The 26468-nt window shown below is 60.7% G+C and overlaps 1 protein-coding gene across 2 annotated transcripts in view; it reads right to left on the bottom strand.

Annotated features, from left to right (window-relative positions):
- CEPT1 (choline/ethanolamine phosphotransferase 1) overlaps positions 1 to 26457 on the bottom strand; it is a 54436-nt gene extending 27979 nt beyond the window's left edge. The window contains exons 1-3 of one of the 2 annotated variants that reach the window (XM_054176233.1): positions 26076 to 26457; positions 17559 to 17706; positions 14270 to 14411 (exon numbers count right to left, since the gene is read on the bottom strand). In XM_054176233.1, the coding sequence (XP_054032208.1) occupies positions 14270 to 14411; positions 17559 to 17706; positions 26076 to 26417 (632 nt within the window). In that variant the 5' untranslated portion in view covers positions 26418 to 26457. The remainder of the gene's footprint in view (positions 1 to 14269; positions 14412 to 17558; positions 17707 to 26075) is intronic. The other variant, XM_054176234.1, reaches the window with a different exon arrangement.
- Between the last annotated feature and the right edge of the window lie 11 nt (positions 26458 to 26468).

Genomic DNA, 26468 nt, shown 5'->3' with positions numbered 1-26468 from the left:
GCTGCGGGCTCAGCCCCCGCGGCAGGAGAGCTCAGCCCCCGGCGGCAGGCTCCAGGCTCAGCCCCCGGCGGCAGGCTCCGGGCGCAGCCCCCGCGGCAGGCTTGAGGCTGAGCACCTGCAGCAGGTTCCAGGCTCGGCCCCTGCGGCAGGCTCCGGCCTCAGCCCCTGCGGCAGGCTTGAGGCTGAGCTCCTGCAGCAGGCTCCAGGCTCAGCCCCCACGGCAGGCTTGAGGCTGAGCTCCTGCAGCAGGCTCCAGGCTCAGCCCCCGCGGCAGGCTCCAGGCTGAGCTCCTGCAGCAGGCTCCAGGCTCAGCCCCCGCGGCAGGCTCCAGGCTGAGCTCCTGCAGCAGGCTCCAGGCTCAGCCCCCACGGCAGGCTCCAGGCTCAGCCCCCGTGGCAGGCTCCAGGCTAAGCTCCTGCAGCAGGCTCCAGGCTCAGCCCCCGCGGCAGGCTTGAGGCTGAGCGCCTGCGGCAGGCTCCAGGCTCAGCCCCCGGGGCAGGCTCCGGGCTCGGCCCCGCGGCAGGCTCCGGGCTCGGCCCCCACGGCAGGCAGGCTCCAGGCTGAGCTCCTGCAGCAGGCTCCAGGCTCAGCCCCCGCGGCAGGCTTGAGGCTGAGCTCCTGCAGCAGGCTCCGGGCTGCACCTTTACAAGTTCCCCCAGACCTCGAACAGGTGGGGGGACTGTGAACCCACCCCCGCTGGGTGCAGCAAGGGAAACCCTGAGCCGCTGCAGCCTGTGCCGCTGGGCAGACAGCGGCCATGAAGCTCAGGCTGTGAACCCACCTGGCCCTCGCTGGGGCTGCTGCTTCTGCTGGCTCTCTGCTGGCCCTGGCTGCGCTGCTTCGGCTGGGTTAAGCCTGACAGAATAACTCTCTGCCCCTTTCTCTTGTCCCTTGTGTACCAGGGGAGCAGAGGGAAGGGGGCAGGGAGTGGGAAGCTGTTAGCTGCCCTGGTTTTGGCTCCTGTGCTGTTTACCAGCTGCAAATGCCTGCAAATGTTGCAACTCTTACAGTTTTTGGTACCTGTTCAGAGAATCCCAGAGCTGCCAGGGCTGGAAGGGAGCTCAAGGCTCAGCCAGCTCCAACCCCCTCACACCACAGCAGGTTGCTCACCTCCAGCCTGGCTGCAAACACCTCCAGGCAGGAGGCTTCCACCACCTCCCTGGGCAGCCTGTGCCAGGCTCTCACCACCCTCCTGGCCAACAACTTCTTCCTCACAGCCAATCTCAATCTCCCTATTTCCCCCTAGTCCTATCAGTGCCTGACAGCCTAAAAAGTCCTTGCATTTCATTGTGGATAGTGCTTGTGAGCACAGCTCTGTTGGCTTTCCAGCTGAGCTGGCCTGGCCATTCAGTGCTGGGGGGGGGGTGGGATTTTCAAGCCCCCACAGCTGCAGAGAGGAGCTGCACAGCGCAGCACTGAGGTGGTTTGAAGGGGGGAGGGCAGAGGAAGCAAAGTAAAACCACCACAAAGGGAGGATTGATGAATTACCAAAGCTGTTGTAACCCAGCCAGCACTTCACACCTTCAAAACTCAGTTCAGGCCTCCTGCTGGAGGTTGTTTTGCAACAGATGGGCAAACACAGCCAGCCCCAGGAGGAAGTGGAGTTCAGTTCCTCGCTGCAGGGCACAGCAAGTTAGACTCCAGCCTCAAACACAGCCCAGGGCCTCTCATCTCCCTCACCCAGGCTCACACCTCCAGATGAGACTGACCATACAAACAGGTTGCCCAGGGTGGTTGTGGATGCCCCCTCCCACAATGGAATGAAGCTGGAGGGGGGGAGATTCAGGCTGGAGGGGAGGAGGAAGTTCTTCCCCATCAGAGTGGTGAAGCCCTGGAATGGGTTGTCCAGGGAGGTGGTTGGGGCCCCAGCCCTGGAGGGGTTTAAGCCCAGGCTGGATGAGGCTCTGGCCAGGCTGACCTGGTGTGGGGTGTCCCTGCCCATGGCAGGGGGGTTGGAACTGGCTGATCCTTGTGGTCCCTTCCAACCCTGACTGATGCTATGATACTCCCTGGAGGTTCATAGAGGGGGTTGTGGGCAGCAGGGATTCATAGATTCATGGAATGGGTTGGGGTGGAAGGGACCTGAAAGATCATCCAGTCCCAACCCCCTACCCTGGGCAGGGACACCTCCTACCAGCCCAGCTTGCCCAAGGCCTCATCCAGCCTGGCCCTGAACACCTCCAGGGAGGAGGCAGCCACAAAACAGAATCACAGAATGGTAGGAAGGTGAAAGGGACCTCTGGAGATCCTCCAGTCCAAGCCCCTGCCAGAGCAGGGTCACCCAGGGCAGGGCACACAGCAACACACCCGGGTGGGTTTTGAATGTCCCCAGAGAAGGAGACTCCACAACCTCCCTGGGCAACCTGTGCCAGGGCCTCACCACCCTCCCTGTGAGGAATTTCTCCCCAGGATCCAGTGCATTTTAAGAGGTGATCAAATGAAGCCTCCACTGAGCCATCTAGTTAAGCCCCCAGGGATTAAAACGCAGCGAGAAGAGCTGCAGCCAGCCCCCAGAGGCTGTTTACTGCAGAGCTTATCAAAGCATGCCTGGCACAGGAGCTGCCAGCTGCCAGCCTGTCCCAGGCCAACTGATTAGGAAAGGGACATCAGGGAAGCAAAGTTCACCCTGGGGGAGCTCAAGCAGGGCAGTGCCAACGTGCAGGCCCTGCCTGTGCTCAGCACCGCAGCCCCAGCTGCGTTATCACAGCACCTCCCTGCAAAAGGGAACGCTTGGGAGCTGGGGGGGACCCGGGGTGGGAAAGTCACAAACCCCACAGCCCACTGGGCTGCTTCTGGACAGCTGCAGTTTCTTTGCTTTCCTCTCCCCCCTCAGTGGCTCTGCAGCTCAGGCATGGACTCATGTTTCAAACACTACCCAGGAAGGCTACGGAGGGGGCATCGACCTCGGCATGTGCTTGACTCAGTGACAAGTCCCTCTGGTATGCTGCCTGCTCTGCTGCCTCCTCTTGGCATCTGCTGAGAGGCCTGAGCCAACTACCACACAACTGATTAGTCATGCATCCAGAGCATGCTCTTGTCAGGGCTAATTTAGCCAGTTTGTTCCGTGGGTGACTCTTAAAAGGTCCTCTTTGACTCAACAAGTCAGCAGCCCTCGGCGGGGCCGCTGCGGAGCCGCCTCGCAGAGCTCCCAGGCAGCTGCACTCACTCCTGGCCCTGGCCAGAACGGGGGAAACCAAACAGATGGAATGCAGAGATGAGAGATTGCCTCAGAGAAGTTGGTCTTGCTTCACAGGAACCACAGAGCTACACTGGGGATGGCTCTGCAACCAACCCAGCCACCACCGCTACAGCTGAGCTAACGCAGCTCCCCCCTGGCATTGTCACCATCACCATCCTCCTCCTCCTCCTCCCTCCAGAGAATTCCTGCAGAGAGTCACAGATGGCACCAGGTTGGAAGGGACCCTCGAAGGTCATCCTGTCCAACACCTCCAACTAGAGCAGGCTGCTCAGGGCCACACTAAGTTTGACCTGGAATGTCTCCAGGGATGGAGCCTCAGCCACCTCCCTGGGCAGCCTGTGCCAGAGCCTCCCCATCCTCACTGTGCAACAACTTCCTCCTGCTGGCCAACCCTGCTGCAGCTTCAAACCACTGTCCCTGCTCCTGCCACTCCCAGCCCTTGGCCAAAGTCCCTCCCCAGCTCTCCTGGAGCCCCTTCAGGTACTGGAAGGCTGCTCTGAGGTCTCCCTGGAGCCTTCTCCAGGCTGCACAGCCCCAACAGCAGAGGTTCCCCAGCCTCTGACCATCACTGTGGCCTCCTCTGGACCTGCTCCATCAGGTCCAAGCCTCTCCTGTGCTGGGTCCCAGAGGTGGATGCAGTGCTCCAGGCAGAGCTCAGCAGAGGGGCAGCATCCCCCCTCTCTACCTGCTGGCCCCTCTGCTTTTGACACAGTACCAGTCCTGTGTGGCAAACCACAGCAGACAAGAAAACCTCTCTTGCTTCATCAGGAACCAGGAGTTAGGAGGCTGGGAACCCGAGGGGCTGTGTCTCCAACTGCCTGCTCTGTGTAGCAACACTGCTCTGAGGGATGGGGACTGCTCCATCTGCTCAGCCTGCAGGTGGGATTTCTGAGGCTGTGCAGTGAGCTGGAGGTGAGCCTGGGACAGAAGGTTGTGCTCCTAGGAGAAGCACTGCAGCAGGAGCAGAATGTTCATCACCACAGCCCCAGAGACAAGCAGGGGCTGGAAACCCAAAAGCTGACTTGGAAAGGTTACTGCAGAGTAGAAGCTTAACTCCTCCCAGCCCAACATTTTCATTGGGATGGAAGGAAGCCAACAGCATGAACTGAGCAGGGGCAGGGAGAGGATTCTGCCCCTCTGCTGAGACCTCCCCTGCAGGGCTGGGGCAGCTCTGGAGCCCTCAGCACAGACAGGGCCCTGGGGGAGCAGGGCCAGAGGAGGCCACAGCAGTGCTGGCAGGGCTGGAAGCCCTCTGCTGGGAGCCCAGGCTGAGAGGGTTGGGGTTGTGCAGCCTGGAGGGGAGAAGGCTCCAGGGAGAGCTCCTGGTGGCCTTGCAGTGCTGAAAGGAGCCTGGAAGAAAGCTGGGGACAGAGTTTAGAGCAGGGTCTGCTGTGCCAGGGCAAGGGGAGATGGTTTGGAGCTGCAAGAGGCAGATTGAGAGTGGAGAGAAGGAGAAATGTTTGGTGCTGAGGGTGGGGAGAGCCTGTGCCAGGCTGCCCAGAGAGCTGGGAGCTGCCCCAGGGCTGGCACCAGTGCAGGGCAGGTTGTGTGGGGCTGGGAGCAGCCTGCTGGGGCTGGGGATGTCCCTGGGGGCTGCAGGGGGTAGAACTGGAGGAGGTTTGAAGATCCTTTCCCCCCCAGACCAGCCTGGGACTCTGAGAGAACACCAACTGTAGAGAAGAAGGCAATGAGAACATGAACTGAACCACTTCCAGCTACAGGAAACTGCTCTGGGGGTACAAATAAGGTTAAAAATGAGCCACCAGCTCCTCTGCTTTCCCTGCTCTGATGCACTTCTGATGCCACAAGACTTCATTTCCCCTCCAGCTGCAGGCCAGCAGGCAGCCACAGGCCTCCCCTCCAGGCTCACATTGCCCTGAGCTGCAGCAACATCTTCCAAGGACAAGAGACAAAGCAGCAGCAGCTCTGCCCCTGAGGAGGGAGAGGAGGAGGGAGAGGAGGAGGGAGAGGAGGAGGGAGAGGAGGAAGGAAGAGGAGGAAGGAAGAGGAGGAAGGAAGAGGAGGAAGGAAGAGGAGGAAGGAAGAGGAGGAAGGAAGAGGAGGAAGGAAGAGGAGGAAGGAAGAGGAGGAAGGAAGAGGAGGAAGGAAGAGGAGGAAGGAAGAGGAGGAAGGAAGAGGAGGAAGGAAGAGGAGGAAGGAAGAGGAGGAAGGAAGAGGAGGAAGGAAGAGGAGGAAGGAAGAGGAGGAAGGAAGAGGAGGAAGGAAGAGGAGGAAGGAAGAGGAGGAAGGAAGAGGAGGAAGGAAGAGGAGGAAGGAAGAGGAGGAAGGAAGAGGAGGAAGGAAGAGGAGGAAGGAAGAGGAGGAAGGAAGAGGAGGAAGGAAGAGGAGGAAGGAAGAGGAGGAAGGAAGAGGAGGAAGGAAGAGGAGGAAGGAAGAGGAGGAAGGAAGAGGAGGAAGGAAGAGGAGGAAGGAAGAGGAGGAAGGAAGAGGAGGAAGGAAGAGGAGGAAGGAAGAGGAGGAAGGAAGAGGAGGAAGGAAGAGGAGGAAGGAAGAGGAGGAAGGAAGAGGAGGAAGGAAGAGGAGGAAGGAAGAGGAGGAGGGAAGAGGAGGAGGGAGAGGAGGAGGGAAGAGGAGGAGGGAAGAGGAGGAGGGAAGAGGAGGAGGGAAGAGGAGGAGGGAAGAGGAGGAGGGAAGAGGAGGAGGGAAGAGGAGGAGGAAGAGGAGGAGGGAGAGGAGGAGGGAGAGGAGGAAGAAGAGGAGGAGGGAGAGGAGGGAGAGGAGGAAGAAGAGGAGGAAGAGGAGGAAGGAGAGGAGGAAGAGGAGGAGGGAGAGGAGGAGGGAGAGGAGGAGGAAGGTGAGGAAGATCCCTCTGCACACTGCCCTCGGCAGCCCGGGCTGGAGGGGCTAACGGGGGGCGAGGAGCTGCTGCAGGGCCAGCACTGCAGAGGGGCTGGCAGGGGGCAGCCAGGCCTGAGGCAGGCAGCAGAAGGCAACACTGCAGGCAGGAAGCTCAACACCTACCACAGCCATGCTCCAAGCCCTACTGCCTGCAAGTCAGCATAAACCACCCCCACCCCCACCAGACTCTGCTGAGCTCCAGACCCCCCTCTGGGAGCTGCCCAAGGTGAGAAAGGTCTCAAGGAAGGGTTGGGAAAACTCTGGGAGGTGCAGAGTCTTAGGAGGAGCACTCATGGAGGTCAGGGACTTACCTCCTCCCATCACCCACAGACCCTGAAGCTGTTCCCAAGAGCTCCCTGTGCTAAGCTCTGACTTGGGAGGCTTCCATCTCTCTGCTTGAAGCCAGAGCAGGGGAGGTGGAGATGGGACGTGAGGAAGAAGTTCTTCACTGTGAGGGTGAGGAGACACCAAGGCAGGCTGCCCAGGGAGGCTGTGGCTGCCTCATCCCTGGAGGTGTTCAGGACCAGGCTGGATGAGGCCCTGAGCAAGCTGTGCTGGGGGGAGGTGTCCCTGCCCAGGGCAGGGGCTTGGAGCTGGCTGAGCTCTGAGCTCCCTTCCAAGCCATACAATGGTTCTGTGGTTTGATATTTGGTGTGAGTTGCCCAGGCAAGACAGCAGCCTCAGTGCCTTGCTGCTGACTGCTAAAGAGGACCTCAGTGATCTTCTGAGACACAGACTCAGAGAATCACAGAATGGTTTGGGCTGGCAAAGGCCTCCAAGATCAACCCCCAAACCCTGGCCCCAAGTGCCATGGGCAACCCCTCCAGCCATGGGGACTCCACCACCTCCCTGGGCAGCCTCTGCCAGGCCCTGACCACTCCTCCAGCAAAGACATTTTGCCTCCTCTCCAACCTCAGCCTCCCCTGGCACAATTCCAGGCCATCTCCTCTCCTTCTGCCCCCTGAGCCTGGGGAGCAGAGCCCAACCCCCCCTGGCTGCAGCCTCCTCTCAGGGAGCTGCAGAGAGCAATGAGGTCTCCCTCAGCCTCCTCTGCTCCAGGCTCAACCCCCCCAGCTCCCTCAGCTGCTCCTCCCCAGCCCTCTTCTCCAGACCCTTCCCTGGCCCTGCTCCAGCCTCCCAATGTCCTTCTTGGACTGAGGAGCCCAAAACTGAACTGAGGCTCTGGACTGTGCCCTCCCCAGTGCCCAGCTCAGGGCACAATCCCTGCCCTGCCCCTGCTGCCCACCCCACTGCTGCTGCCAGCTGCAGCTCCCCTCCAGTGCCAGTCAGAACCATTCCAGCACAGCTTTGGCTCTTGAAGAGGGGAGCCCCAGGCTGGACAGAGCACTGCAGCTCAGCTGCTCCTCCCCAGCCCTGCTCTCCAGCCCCTTCCCCAGCTCTGTTGCCCTTCCCTGGCCCTGCTCCAGCCTCTCAATGTCCTTCCTGGAGTGAGGAGCCCAGAGCTGACCCCAGGACTCAAGCTGTGGCCTCCCCAGTGCCCAGCCCAGGGGCACCATCCCTGCCCTGCTCCTGCTCATTTACCAATCTCTCCTTTATGCCCCCCCCAGTGCCAGTGCTGGCAAGAGGGCTCAGAGGGTTAACCAGAGGATCCTCCTGCTCTTCCTAAGCCAAGTGGACTCCTGCTTGTGCACAACTGCTGCAGTGTCACTGAACAAGAATGTTCCCCAGCTCTCCAGCATTCCTCAAGAGCAGCTGGGCTGTGCACAGCCCTGGATTCCTCTGCTTCCTCCAGGGAGCAGCATCCAAACCCTGCAGCAGCACTGAGCTCAGCAGGGCCATGGAGGCTGGCAGGAGCTCAGCCTTCAGAGAGTGCCTTGGCTTGGGAGGGACCCTTGAAGCTCATCCTGTCCAACCCCCCCAGGGACAGCCCCAACTAGAGCAGGCTGCACAGCAAGTTGGATCTTGGCTGTCTCCAGGGATGGAGCCTCAGCCACATCCCTGGGCAGCCTGTGCCAGAGTCTCCCCAGCCTCACTCCCCACAATCTCTTCCTCCTCTCCACTCTCAGTCTCCCCTCTCCCAGCTCAAAGCCATTGTTCCTCCTCCTGTCCCTCCCAGCCCTTGGCCCAAGTCCCTCCCCAGCTCTCCTGGAGCCCTTCAGGTGCTACAAGGCTGCTCTGAGGTCTCCCTGGAGCCTTCTCTTCTGCAGGCTGCACAGCCCCAACTCTCCCAGCCTGGCCCCACAGGGGAGGCTCTGCAGCCTCTGAGCACCTTGGTGGCCTCAGGTTGCTCACAGCCACCTCCAGCCTGGCTGCAAACACCTCCAGGCAGGAGGCTTCCACCACCTCCCTGGGCAGCCTGTGCCAGGCTCTCACAACCCTCCTGGGGAACAACTTCTTCCTCACAGCCAGTCTCCATCTCCCCATTTCTATCTTCCTTCCATTCCCCCTCCCCAGCTCTGTCCCTCCCTGACACCCTCAGCTGTCCCTCCCCAGCCACAGCTGCACCCCTCCAACACTGACCCCAAGCCCAAGCTCCTGCTGTGCTGCAGCAAGTCCAGAGCAAGCAGTTCCAGTGCTGCAAAGCACAAGAGGAGAGCAAAGCCTTTGGGTTGCTTCAGTAGTGAAGGTTCTCCTGCTCCCCTCTCCTCCAGGAGCCCTCTCCCAGGTGGCAGAGCTGCTTTGCAGCCAGGCTCCTGCACAGGACTCAGTCCCTGCTGATGGTCCTGCAGCGACTCCTGCAGCCAGCCCAGCTTGCTCCCAGGCTCCTCCTGCTTCCTCACCAGCACCTCTGGAGCAATGCTGACCTCTAGCTACTTCTGAGAGCTACTCAACCACCTCAAGTGGCTCTTCAAAAGCCTCCAGCAGCTGCTAAGGCCTAACAAGATTGTACCAGTTACCTCATTTAGAGATAGAAACAGACCACAGGGACTCTACAGGCTGAACTTACATGCCCAGAAGTCAAACAGGTCTTGGGCTGCATCAAAAGCAGAGTGGCCAGAAGCACAGGGAGGGGATTCTGCCCCTCTGCTATGCTCAGCCCCCACCTGCAGCACTGCCTCCAGCTCGGGGGATCCCCAGCACAAAGAGGACCTGGAGCTGCTGGAGAGGCTCCAGAGGAGGCTCTGTGAGCAGAGGCTGCAGAACCTCTGCTGGGACAGGCTGGGAGAGCTGGAGCTGTGCAGCCTGCAGAAGAGAAGGCTCCAGGGAGACCTCAGAGCAGCCTGGCAGGAGCTGAAGGGCTCCAGGAGAGCTGGGGAGGGACTTGGGCCAAGGGCTGGGAGGGACAGGAGGAGGAACAATGGCTTTGAGCTGGGAGAGGGGAGACTGAGAGTGGAGAGGAGGAAGAGATTGTGGAGAGTGAGGCTGGGGAGACTCTGGCACAGGCTGCCCAGGGAGGCTGTGGCTGTGCCCTGCCTGGAGGTGCTCAGGACCAGGCTGGATGAGGCCCTGAGCAAGCTGTGCTTGGGGGAGGTGTCCCTGGGCATGGCAGGGGGCTGGAGCTGGCTGATCCTTAAGGCCCTTCCCAACCCATTCTGAGAGCACTGCAGAGTCCCAGAGCAGCACAGAGCAGCTCCCTGCAGCTGGCAGAGGAAGAAGCAGCAGAGCTGAGGGTTTTCTACCTGGGGACAATGAAACCCAAGTGCTCCTCCAGCTGTGATGCCCCACAGGAGTGTGGCAGGAGGGATCCCATCTCCATCTCCCTTGGGGTGAGCACTGCTGCTGTGCAGGCAGGGCCTGAGCCCTGGGCACTCTGCAGAGCTGCAGTGGCTTCTGAGGGCTGGCACAGAGACAGCAGGCAGCCATGCTGCAGTGCATCACACAGCTCCTGACACCAACAGAGCTCTTCTGGTGTCAGTGTGGCCTTCTGCAGTGACCCAAGACAGCTATGGATGGAACTGCTCAGCTCTGAGCCCTGTGGCTGGTGTAAAACATTCATCCCTCCCACAGCCCTCTGCTGAGCTGCTCCCAATCTGTCTGCTGGAGTCACAGACTTGGTTGGGCTGCAGTTCAGCTCATGCAGTCCAACCCTCCTCCAGCTCTGCCAAGGCTGAGGCTAAAGCCTGGCCCCCAGAGCAGCACAGCTCTGCAGCTTTCAAACACCTCCAGGGATGGAGATTGAACCAGCTCCCTGGGCAGCCTGGGCCATGCTCTGGCAATCCTTTCAGGGTTAATGTCCAACCTCAACCCCTCCTGGTGCAACCTGTGCTCACTTCTTGTCCTGTAGGAGCAGAGCCCAACCCCCACCCTGGCTGCAGCCTCCTCTCAGGGAGCTGCAGAGAGCAATGAGGTCTCCCTCAGCCTCCTCTGCTCCAGGCTCAACCCCCCCAGCTCCCTCAGCTGCCCCTCCCCAGCCCTCTTCCCCAGCCCCTTCCCCAGCTCTGTTGCCCTTCCCCAGCCCTGCTCCAGCCCCTCAGTGCCCTTGGAGTGAGCTGCTCTCTAATGAGATGTCATTTCCTGGACACAATCTCCTCACCCCAGCACAAGAGGTGCTGCCAAGCTGTGTGCCCTTTCCTGCCTCACTGCAGTGGGGGCAGGGCAGGAATGCTGCACAGCTCCTGAAGCAGCAGGAGTGACAGGGCAAGGGGCAGTGGCTTTCAGCCCTATCACTGGGGGGCCCTGAGGACTGCAGAGGGCTGTGGGCACCTCCAAAGCCAGCCCTAGGGACACAGAAGCAGGGGAAGGAAGGCAGAGCAGAGCTTTGTGTGGCTGGAAATGAGGAGTGGAGGCTCTGCAGGGTGGCCAGGATGTGCCAGGGCAGCTGCCCCCCAGACTGGCACCGAGAGTCCCTCAGGGCTGGTGACAAGTGTGGGAAGCCTGGAGAAGAGGAGGCTGCAGGGAGACCTCAGAGCAGCTTCCCAGTGCCTGAAGGGCTCCAGGAGAGCTGGGGAGGGACCTGGGCCAAGGGCTGGGAGGGACAGGAGGAGGAACAATGGCTTTGAGCTGGGAGAGGGGAGACTGAGAGTGGAGAGGAGGAAGAGATTGTGGAGAGTGAGGCTGGGGAGAGCCTGGCACAGGCTGCCCAGGGAGGCTGTGGCTGTGCCCTGTCTGGAGGTGTTCAGGACCAGGCTGGATGAGGCCCTGAGCAAGCTGTGCCGGGGGGAGGTGTCCCTGCCCATGGCAGGGCTTGGAGCTGGCTGAGCTTTGAGCTCCCTTCCAACCCAAACCCTTCTGTGACTCTTTGATCACTGCTGCTCACAGCCCCCTGGCTGCACTTTGGAGCTGCTCACTGCTCAGCAGAGGCAGAGAGGACAAAGCCCCTGTGGACTAAGAGCTGTCTGGCTCCTTCCAGCAGCTGTCTGCAGCTCCACTTGCTCAGCACACCTCAGCCTGTGTGCTCTGGTGCCTTTGGAAGGGCAGACAAAACACAGCCCTGAGCTGGGGGAGTGCTGCCATGAAAGCTGCAGGAGAACAAAGCACTGAGCATCAGCTCACTGCATAAATCACCTCAGAGCTGCTGCCACCAAGGCCATGCCAGCTCTTGGCAGCCTAATTAACCTTGTCCCATGGGGCAGGCAAACAAATGTGTTTACTCCCCAGGGCTGGCTGGCATCTGACATCATGGCTCAGACCCTGGAGTGCCTTCTGGCTCCTCTGCTTTAGCTACACACTGATGGAGCCTCAGATTCCCAGGCTGTAGCACCAGGCAGCACCACAGAACCATGGAATTGTTTGGATTGGAAAAGACCTTTAAGAGCCCAACCTCTGCCAAGGCTGGGGCTAAAGCCTGGCCCAGGCTGGAGGGGAGGAGAAAGTTCTTCCCAGAGAGAGAGATTGGCCCTGGGGATGTGCTGCCCAGGGAGGTGGTGGAGTCCCCAGCCCTGGAGGTGCTTAGGAAGAGCCTGGATGAGGCCCTTGGTGCCATGGTTGAGTTGATCAGATGGTGCTGGGGGAGAGGTTGGACTTGGTGAGCTCTGAGGTCTTTTCCAACCTGGTTCATTCCATTCTGTTCTTTTCAACCCCTCCAGGCATGGGGACTCAGCCACCTCCCTGGGCAGCCTGGGCCAGGCCCTGACAGCCCTCAAGGGGAAGAAATTCTTCCTCATGGCCAAACTAAACCTCCCCTGGGGCAACCTGAGGCTGTTCCCTCTTGTCCTGTCACTTGCTGCTTGGGAGAAGAAAACCAACCCCCCCCTGGCTGCAGCCTCCTCTCAGGGAGCTGCAGAGAGCAATGAGGTCTCCCTCAGCCTCCTCTGCTCCAGGCTCAACCCCCCCAGCTCCCTCAGCTGCTCCTCCCCAGCCCTCTTCTCCAGACCCTTCCCTGGCCCTGCTCCAGCCTCCCAATGTCCTTCCTGGAGTGAGGACTCCAAACTCAACCCAGAATTCAAGGTGTGGCCTCCCCAGTGCCCAGCAGAGGGAACAACCAGCAGCATTTGCTACCAAGAGCTGCCTCCAAAGGACAAAGACTCCTCAGGAGAGCCAAGGGCAGCAGTCCCAGGGAGCTCCCTGAGGAGCAGCCATGTGCCTGGCTCACCACAGCCAGCTGCTGGCTTTGCTTCCTGCATCTCTGAGGTCAAGCACATGCCAGGGTCCAGGGGGTTGTGTTCTTTGATCAGGGACAGGAGAACTTTAGCTGTCAGGGCCCTGTGAAGCTCAAAGGGAGCTGAAAGCATTCAGTGTGGAGCCCTCCTGCATGGAAGTGAGAACTAACCCAGCACAGGAGTGGACCAAATGCCTCACACTTAAGGTTCAAGAGCAGAGCATTGAGTTGAGCCTCTTCTGCCTGCTTGGGGGCAGCCAGGAGGAGAAGAGGGCTGTAGCTCCTTTAGCTCCTCCAGCAGACCTTGGGGTCTGCTCTGTCACCTTCTGCAAGAGGAACTGAAGCTTCTCAGGAGAATCTGCACTGGAATTCTGCCAGCAGGAGAGGCTGCAGGCAAGAGCTTGCTCTCTGTGCTGTTTCAGCAGTGTCTGGGGACCTCCAGCTCAAGAGCTGGGACCAAAGTGTGCAGCCTGGAGCATGGTTTCCAAACCCCACACAAAGGGAAGGGGAAATCTGAGAGCTTTCCAGGGGGCAAAGCCACTCTGCAGAACCTTCACTGGAAAGACCTTTGTCAGACTGCAAGAGCTCTGAATGGGGGGGAGGGGGGGAGAGAAGGAACATTGCCACACCTCCCACAGCTCACCAAGACCTCCTTGGCTCCCCTCCCCACCAGCCCTTCCCTCAGCCAGCAGGAGCCAACACTTCAGCTGCTCAGGTTTCAGCCCAGCAGAGACAGAGCCAGGCTCTAGACCAGCTAAAAGGGATTCAAGAGTTGAAGTTGTGGGCACACAGCATCAATTAACACCATCACTGCATCACTTTCTGCTCAGAGCTATGGCTCACAGTGAGGATGAACCACACAGCATCCATGGATACATTCAGCACATCACTTCTGGCTCAGGGCTATGGCTCACAGTGAGGATGAACCACACAGCATCCATGGATACATTCAGCACATCACTTCCTGCTCAGGGCTATGGCTCACAGTGAGGATGAACCACACAGCATCCATGGATACATTCAGCACATCACTTCCTGCTCAGGGCTATGGCTCACAGTGAGGATTAAGCACACAGCATCCATGGATACATTCAGCACACCACTTCCCTCTCAGGGTTATGGCTCACAGTGAGGATTAAGCACACAGCATCCATGGATACATTCAGCACATCACTTCCTGCTCAGGGTTATGGCTCACAGTGAGGATTAACCACACAGCATCCATGGATACATTCACTGCATCACTTCCTGCTCAGGGCTATGGCTCACAGTGAGGATTAAGCACACAGCATCCATGGATACATTCAGCACATCACTTTCAGCTCAGGGTTATGGCTCACAGTGAGGATTAACCACACAGCATCACACTCAGGCAGGATCCTCAGGCAGCAGATAAAGCAATACTGAAGGCAGGCAGTGGGATGCTGAAGGCAGACTGCCACCATCTGGCAGAAGCACTCCTGGCCATGAAACTTCAACTCCTGCCCCTTATGGTCTGAGCTTCCTTCCCCTTATCTACTTAGGGTTGAAACCCCCTCAGAAGCTCCTCCTTAGCTCCCCTGACAACGGGAGCCTTCACCCCTCCTGACCCAAGCTCTGCCTCCTCGGCTACTGACCGCAGGCCTGGCAGCTCTAGGTGTGTGTCTAGCTGGCTGCAACCAACTGCAGCTCTGAGGTGAGCCCAGCCAATTCTGCTGCAGCTCTGAGGATGTGAAGCAGAGCCCCAAAGGCCAGGCAGGGAGCAGGGCAGCAGCTGCCTCGCAGGTACTCACATGCCGAAGCGCAGCGTCCCCGAGACGTAGGTCTGCCAGTGAGCGCAGTAGAACATGAAGGTCCCAGCAAAACAACAAAAGAACATCCAGTCAGGGTTGGTTCCCAGCTGCACAGCAACACAAGTGCCCAAAACCACAAAGACTGCAGGAGAAAATTAGTCACACAGTAAAAAACCAAGGCTCCAAGAGCGTGCAGGCACCAAGCCCCTGCCCCGAACTCAAGCTCAAGCCAGCCGGGAGGGACCTCCAGGGAGCAGCCAGTGCAGCCCCCCTGCCAGGGCAGGGGCACCCAGGAGCACCCCCAGCTGGGGCTTGGAAGTCTCCAGAGGAGACTCCACAACCTCTCTGGGCAGCCTGCTCCAGGCCTCCAGCAGCCTCACACCCAAGAGGTTTCTCCTCGTGCTGAGGTGCAGCCTCCTGGCTCCCAGTTTGTGTCCCTGGCCTCTCGCAGGACAGCACCGAGCAGAGCCTGGCCCCTGCCCGACCCCCACCCCTCAGATCCTTACAGACATTGAGGAGATTCCCTCTCAGGCTTCCCCAAGCTAAGCAGCCCCAGAGCTCTCAGCCTTTCCTCCTCACTGAGATGCTGCAGTCCCTTCATCACCACCCTCACAGCCTCCACTGGGCTCTCCCCAGTACTTCCCTGTCTGGAACTGGGGAGCCCAAAACCAGAGACAATATTCCAGGTGTGGCCAAACTGGGGCAGAGCAGAGGGGGAGGAGAACCTCCCTTGACCTGCTGGACACCCACAGGAGGAGAAACAGCAGAAGGATGTATCCTGGAGTCCCCATCCCTGGAGGTGTTCAAGAGGGGGTTGGATGTGGCCCTTGGAGCCATGGTCTAGTAGCCAGGAGGTGCTGGGTGCCAGCTTGGACTTGCTGAGCTCTGAGGTCTTTTCCACCCTTATTGATTCTCTGATTGCATCCTGAGGTGGTTCATTTCAGCCAGAAGAGGTCAACACTTCCACTGGCAAAGAGCAGAGCCTGGAAAATGTGCAGTTCCCTGCCCAGCCAAAGCCCTCAGTGCTGAGGGCTGAGTGCTCAGCCTCCTGCATTGGTGTTCAGCTTAATGAGATTAGCCATGGAGGGACTGCAGGGATTAATGCAGCCACAGCCTGGGGCCACTTTGGCCTTTTCCTCATGGATCTAAGACCTGGGGACATCTTTTTTGCCCCCCTCCTGCTGTTGCTGGGGCAGAACCCACAGGCTGCAGGCCCCTGGCAGTGTGGAGTCAGGCAGGGGCTGGCTGAAGGTGCATCCCAGGCCAGAAACATCACACTCAGGATCAAGGGGGAGGCTTGCTGAGGGCAGAGGAGCAGCCTCCTGCTGGGGCTCCTCCTGCTCAGTGCCAGCTGGGCCAAGCACACCTTTAGCTACTTGGGACTGACACTGGGAGCAGGTTTGGCTCTGGCATGAAATCCATTGCACCCTGAGGACCTTCCCTGCTTTTCCTGAGGCCTCTTCCCTGCTGGGGAGGGAGAACCACTGCTGGAGTTCAGCCTAAGCACAGACCACCCCCACCCCCATTTCCATTATGCCATTAAGAGACCCCAAAGTCAGGGCTCAGATGGCTTCTGGGCCTTCCCCTCCACCCTGTCAAGGCACAGCACTCAAAGCTGAATCCAGAAGAGCTTTGGAATGGCAGCTAATTAACCAACAATTAACCCACAGCATCTGGCTTGTGCTTTGGCAACAGGGTTAAACTTCAGGCTGAGCTCTGCCTGCCCAGGACCTGATCCCAGGGCCAAACCCACCAGGTCCCAGGGCCAAACCCACCAGGTCCCAGGGCCAAACCCACCAGGTCCCAGGGCCAAACCCACCAGGTGCTGTTGCTCGGTTCACAGAATGGGTTGGAAGGGACCTCAAAGATCACAGAAGTGATAAGGGCTGGAAGGGACCTCAAAAAATCCCCTAGTCTCACCCCCCAGCCAGAGCAGGATCACCTACAGCAGGTCAAAGATCATCTAGGTCTAACCCTAGGGACCCAGGGACACCTGCCACCAGCCCAGGGTGCTCAAGGCCTCATCCAACCTGCCCTTGAGCCCCTCCAGGGCTGATTCTGATCTCCAACTCAGACTTCTGTGGTGCCACTGTTGAGGCTTCCCCCTTGGCTTGCACTCCCCCTGTCTAGATTGAGGCTACAATAAGACAAAAGAGGCCTTTGACAGCTCCTGAGAGGCAGGTCTCTGCCAGAGCAGCTACAGAGCACTGCTGGCTCAGGCTGCATGAGTCACATGCTTCATTTGTTTTGCAGTGGAACACAAGGGAAGTCATTCAGCTGCTCAAGAGCACTGGCTGGGGAAAGAAGGTTGACAGAGAAGCTCTGCATTTAGCCCCAGCAGTTCTCCTCCTCCTCAGAGGAGGAGGAGCAACACTGCCCTGGACTCCAGACTGGATCACTGCAATGAGAGTCAACCATCCTCATCTGTCAGCAAAACAAAACTCACTGAATGGTTTGGCTTGGAAGGGGCCTCAGAGATCCTCTACCCCCAGCCCCCCTGCCATGGACAGGGACACCTCTCAACTAGCCCAGGTTGCTCAGGGCCTCATCCAGCCAGGCCTTGAACACCTCCAGGGAGAAGGCAGCCACAGCCTCACCACTGAAGAGCTTCTGCCTCAGCTCCACTCTAACCCTGCTCTGCCTCAGCTCCAAACCCTTCCCCCTGGGCCTGGCTCCAGACCCCCTCAGCAAAAGTCTCTCTGCAGCCTTCCTGCAGGATCCCTTCAGCTCCTGGCAGCAGCTCTGAGCTCCCCCTGGAGCCTTCTCCTCTGCAGGCTGCACAGCCCCAGCTCCCTCAGCCTGTGCTCCCAGCAGAGCTGCTCCAGCCCTAGGAGCATCTCTGTGGCCTCCTCTGGGCTCTCTCCAGCAGCTCTGAGTCCTTCTGCTGATGGGGACAGCAGAGCTGGAGGCAGGATTGGAGGTGAGGTCTGAGCAGAGCAGAGCCCAGGGGAAGAATCTCCTCTGCTGCCCTGCTGCCCACCCTGCTCTGGCTGCAGCCAGCACACAGCTGCCTGAGGGCTGCAGGAGGCACTGCTGGCTCCTGGGGAGCTGCTCAGCACCCAGAACTGGAGGCAGGATTGGAGGTGAGGTCTGAGCAGAGCCAAGGGGCAGAATCCCCTCCGCTGCCCTGCTGCCCCCCCTGCTCTGGCTGCAGCCCAGCACCCAGCTGAGGGCACTGCTGGCTCCTGGGGAGCTGCTCAGCACCCAACACCCCCCAGGCTTTTTCTTCTGAGCTGCCCTCAACTCCCTCTGCACCCAGCCTGGATCTGTGCCCCCAGTCTGACAATACCTGTGGAAAGTGAGTCACAGCCATGATCAAAGAGCTCTCCTAAGGGGGAGCTGCTGTTTGTCCTTCTTGCTTGTTTTCCATCTATGGCATCCAGAGACTGGTAGATGAAAAGGCCACAGGCACAGGCAATGTATGCCCAGGGAGGGGCCTGCAAAAGAGAGGTCAAGCAGAGGAAAAGCTGTTACAAAGCTGGGAGGGCTGAAGGTGACCACCTCACCCCCCCCTGCAAGAGCTCTTCATTTGCACCCTGCCTCAGGGCATGGCTGCACCTAGCAGAGCTGCTTCTGATGAGGCAGCTCAGGAGCAGGGACAAGAGTGAGCTGCTCAGAGGCACAGCACCACACTGTGCCCCTGAGAACATGCTGAGGGGGGCAGAGTGATCAGGCAATGGTTTGGGTGCCCACAGGCAGATGCTGGGAGCTGCCCTGTGCTGTCCTGCAGCTCTGGAATGGTCACAGCATGGTTTGGTGTGGGAGGGACTCAAAGAGCATCCAGCTCCAGCCCCCTGCTGTGGGCAGGGACACCTCCCCCCAGCCCAGGCTGCTCAGGGCCTCATCCAGCCTGGTCCTGAGGACCTCCAGGCAGGGCACAGCCACAGCCTGCCTGGGCAGCCTGTGCCAGAGTCTCCCCAGCCTCACTCTCAGCAATTTGTTCCTCATGTCCAGGCTCAGTCTCCCCTCTCCCAGCTCAGAGCCATTGCTCCTGTCCTGGCTCCCAGCCCTTGCAAAAGGTTCCTCTCCTGCAGCCCCCTTCAGGCACTGAAATTTAAACTGACATTTAAAGCTCCTCCAGCCCAAGCCCTGCAGCCCCCAGGGACATCCCCAGCCCCAGCAGGCTGCTCCCAGCCCCACACAACCTGCCCTGCACTGGTGCCAGCCCTGGGGCAGCTCCCAGCTCTCTGGGCAGCCTGGCACAGGCTCTCCCCACCCTCAGCACCAAACATTTCTCCTTCTCTCCACTCTCAATCTGCCTCTTTTAGCTCCAAACCATCTCCCCTTGCCCTGGCACACCAGGCCCTGCTCTAAACTCTGTCCCCAGCTTTCTTCCAGGCTCCTTTCAGCACTGCAAGGCCACCAGGAGGTCTCCCTGGAGCCCTCTCCTCCCCAGGCTGCACAACCCCAACCCTCTCAGCCTGGGCTCCCAGCAGAGGGCTTCCAGCCCTGCCAGCACTGCTGTGGCCTCCTCTGGCCCTGCTCCCCCAGGGCCCTGTCTGTGCTGAGGGCTCCAGAGCTGCCCCAGCCCTGCAGGGGAGGTCTGAGCAGAGCAGAGCAGAGGGCAGAATCCCCTCCCTGCCCCTGCTGCCCACCCTGCTGGGGCTCAGCCCAGGCCAGGCTGGGGCTGGCAGTGCTGGCAGTGCTCAGTGCCAGCTCCTGGCCAGCTCTGCACCCCCAGCACCCCCAAGGCCTTCTCCATAGGGCTGCTCCCCAGCCTGGACTGCTGCTGGGGGTTGCCCCAGCCCAGCTGCAGGAGCCTGCACTTGCTCTTGTTGGACCTCCTGAGGGTCACACACTCCCATTTCTCCAGCCTGGCCTCTGGATGGATCCTTCCCTCCATGCTGACTGCAGCACAGAGCTTGGGGCCAAGGGCAGGCTGCAGAGGCACCTGAGAACCACCTCCCTGCAGGGTGCTCAGGCCCCTGGAGCTCAGCAGAGCTCAGTGCTCTGCAGAGCACCACCTCCAGCCCTGACCTGACAGGCTGCATCAGGCTGGAAGGGACCCTCCAAGGTCATCTTGTGCAACCCCCCTGCAGCCAGCAGGGACCCCTGCAGCCAGAGCAGGCTGCCCAGGGCCACAGCAAGCTTGGCCTTGATTGCCTCCAGGCACAGGGCCTCAAACACCTCCCTGGGCAGCCCCTGCCAGCATCTCCCCAGCCTCACCGTGCAGAACCTCCTCCTGGTGCCCAACCTGAGTCTGCTCTGCTCCAGTCTCAAACCACTGCCTCTCATCCTACCCCTGCACAGCCTCCTGGAGCCCTGCAGGTACTGGAGAGCTGCTCTAAGCTCTCCCTGGAGCCTCTCCCCAGGCTCACAGCCCCAACCCTTTCAGCCTTCTCTCCCCATGCTCACAGCCCCAACCCTTTCAGCCTTCTCTCCCCATGCTCACAGCCCCAACCCTTTCAGCCTTCTCTCTCCCAGGCTCTGCAGCCCCAACTCTTTCAGCCTTCTCTCCCCATGCTCACAGCCCCAACCCTTTCAGCCTTCTCTCCCCATGCTCACAGCCCCAACCCTTTCAGCCTTCTCTCCCCATGCTCACAGCCCCAACCCTTTCAGCCTTCTCTCCCCATGCTCACAGCCAGCCCCAACTCTTTCAGCCTTCTCTCCCCATGCTCACAGCCCCAACCCTTTCAGCCTTCTCTCCCCAGGCTCACAGCCAGCCCCAACCCTTTCAGCCTTCTCTCCCCAGGCTCACAGCCAGCCCCAACCCTTTCAGCCTTCTCTCCCCATGCTCACAGCCCCAACCCTTTCAGCCTTCTCTCCCCATGCTCACAGCCCCAACCCTTTCAGCCTTCTCTCCCCCAGGCTCACAGCCCCAACCCTTTCAGCCTTCTCTCCCCCAGGCTCACAGCCCCAACCCTTTCAGCCTTCTCTCCCCAGGCTCACAGCCCCAACCCTTTCAGCCTTCTCTCCCCATGCTCACAGCCCCAACCCTTTCAGCCTTCTCTCCCCATGCTCACAGCCAGCCCCAACCCTTTCAGCCTTCTCTCCCCATGCTCACAGCCCCAACCCTTTCAGCCTTCTCTCCCCAGGCTCACAGCCCCAACCCTTTCAGCCTTCTCTCCCCATGCTCACAGCCCCAACCCTTTCAGCCTTCTCTCCCCAGGCTCTGCAGCCCCAACCCTTTCAGCCTTCTCTCCCCATGCTCACAGCCAGCCCCAACCCTTTCAGCCTTCTCTCCCCATGCTCACAGCCCCAACCCTTTCAGCCTTCTCTCCCCCATGCTCACAGCCAGCCCCAACCCTTTCAGCCTTCTCTCCCCCAGGCTCACAGCCCCAACTCTTTCAGCCTTCTCTCCCCATGCTCACAGCCAGCCCCAACCCTTTCAGCCTTCTCTCCCCCATGCTCACAGCCCCAACCCTTTCAGCCTTCTCTCCCCCAGGCTCACAGCCCCAACCCTTTCAGCCTTCTCTCCCCCAGGCTCACAGCCCCAACCCTTTCAGCCTTCTCTCCCCATGCTCACAGCCAGCCCCAACCCTTTCAGCCTTCTCTCCCCAGGCTCACAGCCCCAACCCTTTCAGCCTTCTCTCCCCCATGCCCACAGCCCCAACCCTTTCAGCCTTCTCTCCCCATGCTCACAGCCAGCCCCAACCCTTTCAGCCTTCTCTCCCCAGGCTCTGGAGCCCCAACCCTTTCAGCCTTCTCTCCCCAGGCTCACAGCCCCAACCCTTTCAGCCTTCTCTCCCCAGGCTCTGCAGCCCCAACCCTTTCAGCCTTCTCTCCCCCATGCTCACAGCCCCAACCCTTTCACAGCCTTCTCTCCCCAGGCTCTCCATCCCCATCTGTCTCACCCTGTCCCCACAGGAGAGCTTCTCCAGCCCCCTGAGCCCCCCTAGCCAGCAGCAGCTTTGCCAGTTCCATGCCCCACAGCTGCCTCCAGAGGCCCAACAGTGCCAGCCTGGTGACCCCCCAGGCTGCATTCCAGCTCCTTTCCAGCCTCTGAAGCACAAACCACAACAGCCACAGGAGCCAGAGGGCTGCCCTGAGCCTCTCTCAGGTGCCACATTCATTCAGCTGCCCTGGGTGGAGCTTCTGCAGCCTCCCCTGCTGCCACACTGCATGCAGGGAGCGTTTGTGAGCCCCTTCAGCTCACAGAGCACACCAGGGAGCCCCAAGCCCAGCCAAGCAGCTCCAGCAAAGCTGACTCTGCTCTCCTACAGCTCTGGAGTGCAGCCTGGGCCACACAGCCATGAGTCACAGCAGCTCCAAGCTCTCTCCTCCCAGAGCTTGCATTGCTCCTGCTGCTGTAGCTCCCCAGAACATTTCATCCTGCCTCAGAAGCTGGCACCAGGCTCTGCTTTTGGCAGCTCCAAGCAGCTCTGGGAGCCTCAACACAGGAAGGACAGGGGCCTGGTGGAGCAGGTCCAGAGGAGGCCACAAAGATGAGCAGAGGGCTGCAGAACCTCCCCTGTGGGGCCAGGATGAGGGAGTTGGGGCTGCTCAGCCTGGAGAAGAGAAGGCTCCAGGCAGCCTTCCAGGACCTGAAGGGGGCTACAAGAAGGCTGCAGAGGGACTGCTCCCAAAGGCCTGCAGGGCCAGGGGCAATGGTTTGAGAGCAGAGCAGGTTGAGACTGGATGTGAGGAAGGAGGCTGCTGGAGCACTGCAGCAGGTTGCCCAGGGAGGGGGCTGAGGCTCCAGCCCTGGAGATACTCAAGGCCAGGCTCAAGAAGGCTCTGAGCAGCCTGAGCCAGTGGAGGGTTGGACTAAAAAGATGACCTTTGGAGGTCCCTTCCCACTCAAACCATTCTGTGATGCTCTGATTGCCAGGGTGGAGGTTTCACAGCACCACAGAATGGGCTGGGAGGGACCTTCAAGATCATCCAAGTGCCACCCCCCTGCCATGGGCAGGGACAGCTCCCACCAGCACAGCTTGCTGCAGGCCTCATCCAGCCTGGCCTGGAACAGGAACTCTGCATGAACCTCCCATGGGTGCTCCCTGGAGCTGGGATCTGACTTCCTTAGGTCCTTCCTACAGCCACTGGGATGTGCTGGAGCTGCTCTCCCTGGAGGCCTTCAAGCACAGCCTGGAGGAGGCCCCCAGGGCCAGGGCCTGCTTGGGGCTGGGGGATAGCCTGGGCTGGATGATCTTGGAGGTCTCTTCCAACCTGGCTGATTGCAGGAAGCCTCCAGGAAGATCTCTGCTCTTTGTGCCTGCAGCAGCTCTCACAGCTCCCTCTCAGCCCAATCCTATTTCCTCTTTCCCCCTCCCCAAACCCTCCTCCAGGCCCTCAGGCAGCACTTTGCTGGCTGGGGTCCCCCTGAGCAGGCAGCAGAGCTCTTTGTGTCTCAGCTTCTGAAGCTGTTAAGCAGCAACCACATCCCCTCGGCCACACCTTGCCTGAGCAGGAAGGAACAAGTCCCCTTTGAAGGGAGCTGAACCCAGGCCGAGCCACGAGGAAGAGAATTTACATCTGAAAGCAAAACCGCTCTCAGGAGGGGGGAGGGGGGGAAGAGAAGCTATTCCTGGCCTTCCCAAGCCCCATTTTCCTCAGCAGAGAGCTTCCCAGCACGGCAGAGGCAGCAGCTCACAGCTCCACCACCTCCCTGGGCCATCTGGGAGAGCAGAGCAGCTGAAGCCACCTCAGCACAAAGTTCTTCTGCAGCTGAAGCGAGGAAACAGCTCCCTGCCCCTGCAGCCCTCAGGCTGCTGAGCAGCCAGCAGGGTTTGGGTGCAGAGCTGCAGCCAGCAGGAGGCTTGGCCTGAGGCTCTCTCACAGCCTCACAGTCTCACAGTGTAACTGAGGCTGGAAGAGACCCCAAGGCTCATGACCAGACCATGGCTCCAAGGGCCACATCCAATCCCCTCTGGAACCCCTTCAGGGATGGGGACTCTACCACCTCCCTGGGCAGCACATCCCAGTGATGAACGACTCGCTCGGTGAAGAACTTTCTCCTCACCTCCAGCCTAAACCTCCCCTGGCACAGCTTGAGACTGTGTCCTCTTGTTCTGGGGCTGGCTGCCTGGGAGAAGAGCCCAACCCCCACCTGGCTCCAACCTCCCCGCAGGGAGTTGCAGAGGGCAATGAGGTCTCCCCTGAGCCTCCTCTCCTGCAGGCTAAGCAACCCCAGCTCCCTCAGCCTCTCCTCCCAGGGCTGTGCTCAAGGCCTCTCCCCAGCCTTGTTGCCCTTCTCTGGACACCTTCAAGTCTCTCAATGTCCTTCCTGACCTCAGGGGCCCAGAGCTGGACACAGGACTCCAGCTGTGGCCTCAGCAGTGCAGAGTCCAGGGGCACAATGAGCTCCCTGCTGCTGCTGGCCACACTGCTCCTGCTGCAGGCCAGGCTGCCCTTGGCCTGCTTGGCCCCCTGGGCACACTGCTGGCTCCTGTTCAGGCAGCTGTCAATCAGCACCCCCAGGTCCCTCTCTGTTTGGCAGCTCTCAGCCACTCTGCCCCCAGCCTGTAGCTCTGCCTGGGGTTGCTGTGGCCAAAGTGCAGCCCCTGGCACTTGGCCTTGTTGAATGCCATCCTGTTGGCCTCTGCCCATCTGTGCAGCCTGTCCAGGTCCCTCTGCAGAGCCCTTCTGCCCTCTGCCTGACCAACCTCTGCCCCCAGCTTGCTGTCAGCTGCAAACACCTCACAAAGGCTCCTGTGGCCCTGCCCCCAGGCCAGCAGCAGCCACAGGGCCCTCTGTGCCCCTGCCCCCAGCAGCCCCCACAGGGCACTCTGTGCCCCTGCCCCCCAGCAGCCCCCACAGGGCACTCTGTGCCCCTGCCCCCCAGCAGCCCCCACAGGGCACTCTGTGCCCCTGCCCCCCAGCAGCCCCCACAGGGCCCTGGGTGCCCCTGCCCCCCAGCAGCCCCCACAGGGCCCTGGGTGCCCCTGCCCCCAGCAGCCCCCACAGGGCACTCTGTGCCCCTGCCCCCAGCAGCCCCCACAGGGCCCTGGGTGCCCCTGCCCCCAGCCCCCACAGGCAGCTCAGCTGAGGGCAGGGCAGTGCACTCAGAACAAAGACTACAACTGACTCCTGTGCAACCTCCTCACAACACTCTGGAGGACAGCTGAGCTCCCCCAGCACAGCTCCCACTGCACCCAAGCCCCTGCTCTGTGCTGCCAGGGCCCACATGGGCTGGGGAAAGGTTCTTCTACCCCAGTGAGCTGAGCTGGGTCACAGCAGCACAGAGCAAGCAGCCTCTCTGGGGCTCAACCCTTTGCCCCAGCTCAAGTTCCTTGCAGTGGTGCAGCTCTGGCTGGGCTCAAAGAGCCTCAGCTCCCTGCCAAAGGAGTCCCCTTGTGCCTCTTGTGGTGTGGGAACTGCAGATCAGAAGCTGAAGGTGACTGACCCCACAGGCAGGGAACACAAACAGGCAAAACCCCTGGAGGCAGCTGCACATCCCCTGAGCTCCCTGCACCCAAGCCCTGGGGGGGCTGCAAGGGCCCTGCAGCAGCTCCACCACAGCCTGATGTGGAACAAGGCCTTGTCTGATAGCTTCACTGAACCACAGAAGTGTCTGGAAAAGACCTCCAAGACTGAGTCCAGCACCAACCCAACCCCCCCATGGCCACCAAGCCCTGGGCCCAGCTGCCATGGCCACAGCTTGCTGCAACCCCTCCAGCCATGGGCACTCCACCACCTCCCTGGGCAGCCTCTGCCAGGCCCTGACCACTCCTCCAGCAAAGACATTTTGCCTCCTCTCCAACCTCAGCCTCCCCTGGCACAATTCCAGGCCAGTTCCTCTTATCCACCTTGACCAAAGCTCCACTCAGCCAGCAGTGTGCTCACCCCCCAGTCTGCATGGCCTTGCTCCCAGAGGCACACACATCCCAGAGACTGCTAGAAATGAGCTTAAAGGTAAGAAGCCAGCAACAACCTCACAGCTGCCTTCCAGTCCCTGAAGGGATCCTGCAGGAAGGCTGCAGAGAGACTTCCTGAAGAGACAGGAGCAGGGGGAATGGGCTGGAGAGCAGGGGCTGAGGGAGGGCAGGGCCAGGCTGCAGCTGAGGGCAGGGCAGGGGCTGAAGCAGGGCAGGGGCAGCTGAGGCAGGGCAGGGGCAGCTGAGGCAGGGCAGGGGCAGCTGAGGCAGGGCAGGGGCAGCTGAGGGGAGGGCAGGGGCAGCTGAGGGGAGGGCAGGGGCAGGCTGCAGCTCAGGGCAGGGGAGGGCAGGGGCAGGCTGCAGCTGAGGGGAGGGCAGGGGCTGAGGCAGGGCAGGGCCAGGCTGCAGCTGAGGCAGGGCAGGGGCTGAAGCAGGGCAGGGGCAGCTGAGGCAGGGCAGGGGCAGCTGAGGCAGGGCAGGGGCAGGCTGCAGCTGAGGGCAGGGCAGGGGCTGAGGCAGGGCAGGGCCAGGCTGCAGCTGAGGCAGGGCAGGGGCAGGCTGCAGCTCAGGGCAGGGCAGGACAGGGCCAGGCTGCAGCTGAGGGGAGGGCAGGGGCTGAGGCAGGGCAGGGCCAGGCTGCAGCTGAGGCAGGGCAGGGGCAGCTGAGGGCAGAGCAGGGCCAGGCTGCAGCTGAGGCAGGGCAGGGGCAGCTGAGGGGAGGGCAGGGCAGGGCCAGGCTGCAGCTCAGGGCAGAGCAGGGGCAGCTGAGGGGAGGGCACAGACTGCCCAGGGAGGCTGTGGCTGTCCCCTGCCTGGAGGTGTTCAGGGCCAGGCTGGATGAGGCCTGGAGCAGCTGAGTCTAGCTGAGAGGTTGGAACAGAGGCTCCCTGAGGTGCCTTCCACCTTCAGCCCTTCTGTGATGCTCTGACAGCTGCAGGCAGGCCCAGGAGAAAGCTCTCCCCAGAGAGCAGAAGGCAGCAGCAGAACCCAGCGCCAGCTGCTGCTGGGCAAGGGCAGCCCCAGAGCCAGCCAGCAGTCCCCAGACTTACCTGCTCTGTAGCTGTGGGGCAGTAATATACTAACAGCAGAGTGGTAAAGATGTTTATTAACAGTCCAATGATGGTGATGAGGTTGGGGGCAATCCAGGCTGGCACTCTCCCCACTAACCATTCCCAGTAACCTTGCATCAGAGGCTCAAGCAGGGAGCGGCCTGCACTCTGGTACTTGTGCTCCTCCAACCGTTTCAGCTGGTGCTTGGAGAGGGGAGGGGTGGGCAGCTGCACCAGTTTGCTCAGCACACATCCAGCAGCAGCAGGGCCATGAGCACAGCCTGCCACGGCCTCCAGGTGGGACTCCCCACATCGCCGCTTGACGCCGCGCTGCCCGCTCATGGGTCGGGAGGCCTCGGGGCTCCGGCTCGGCACGGGGCAGCTGCTCCACAC

Source organism: Dryobates pubescens, chromosome 35 (assembly GCF_014839835.1).
Source record: "Dryobates pubescens isolate bDryPub1 chromosome 35, bDryPub1.pri, whole genome shotgun sequence".
Classification (NCBI taxonomy): Eukaryota; Metazoa; Chordata; class Aves; order Piciformes; family Picidae; genus Dryobates; species Dryobates pubescens.
This window is presented reverse-complemented; position numbering and strand designations above follow the sequence as displayed.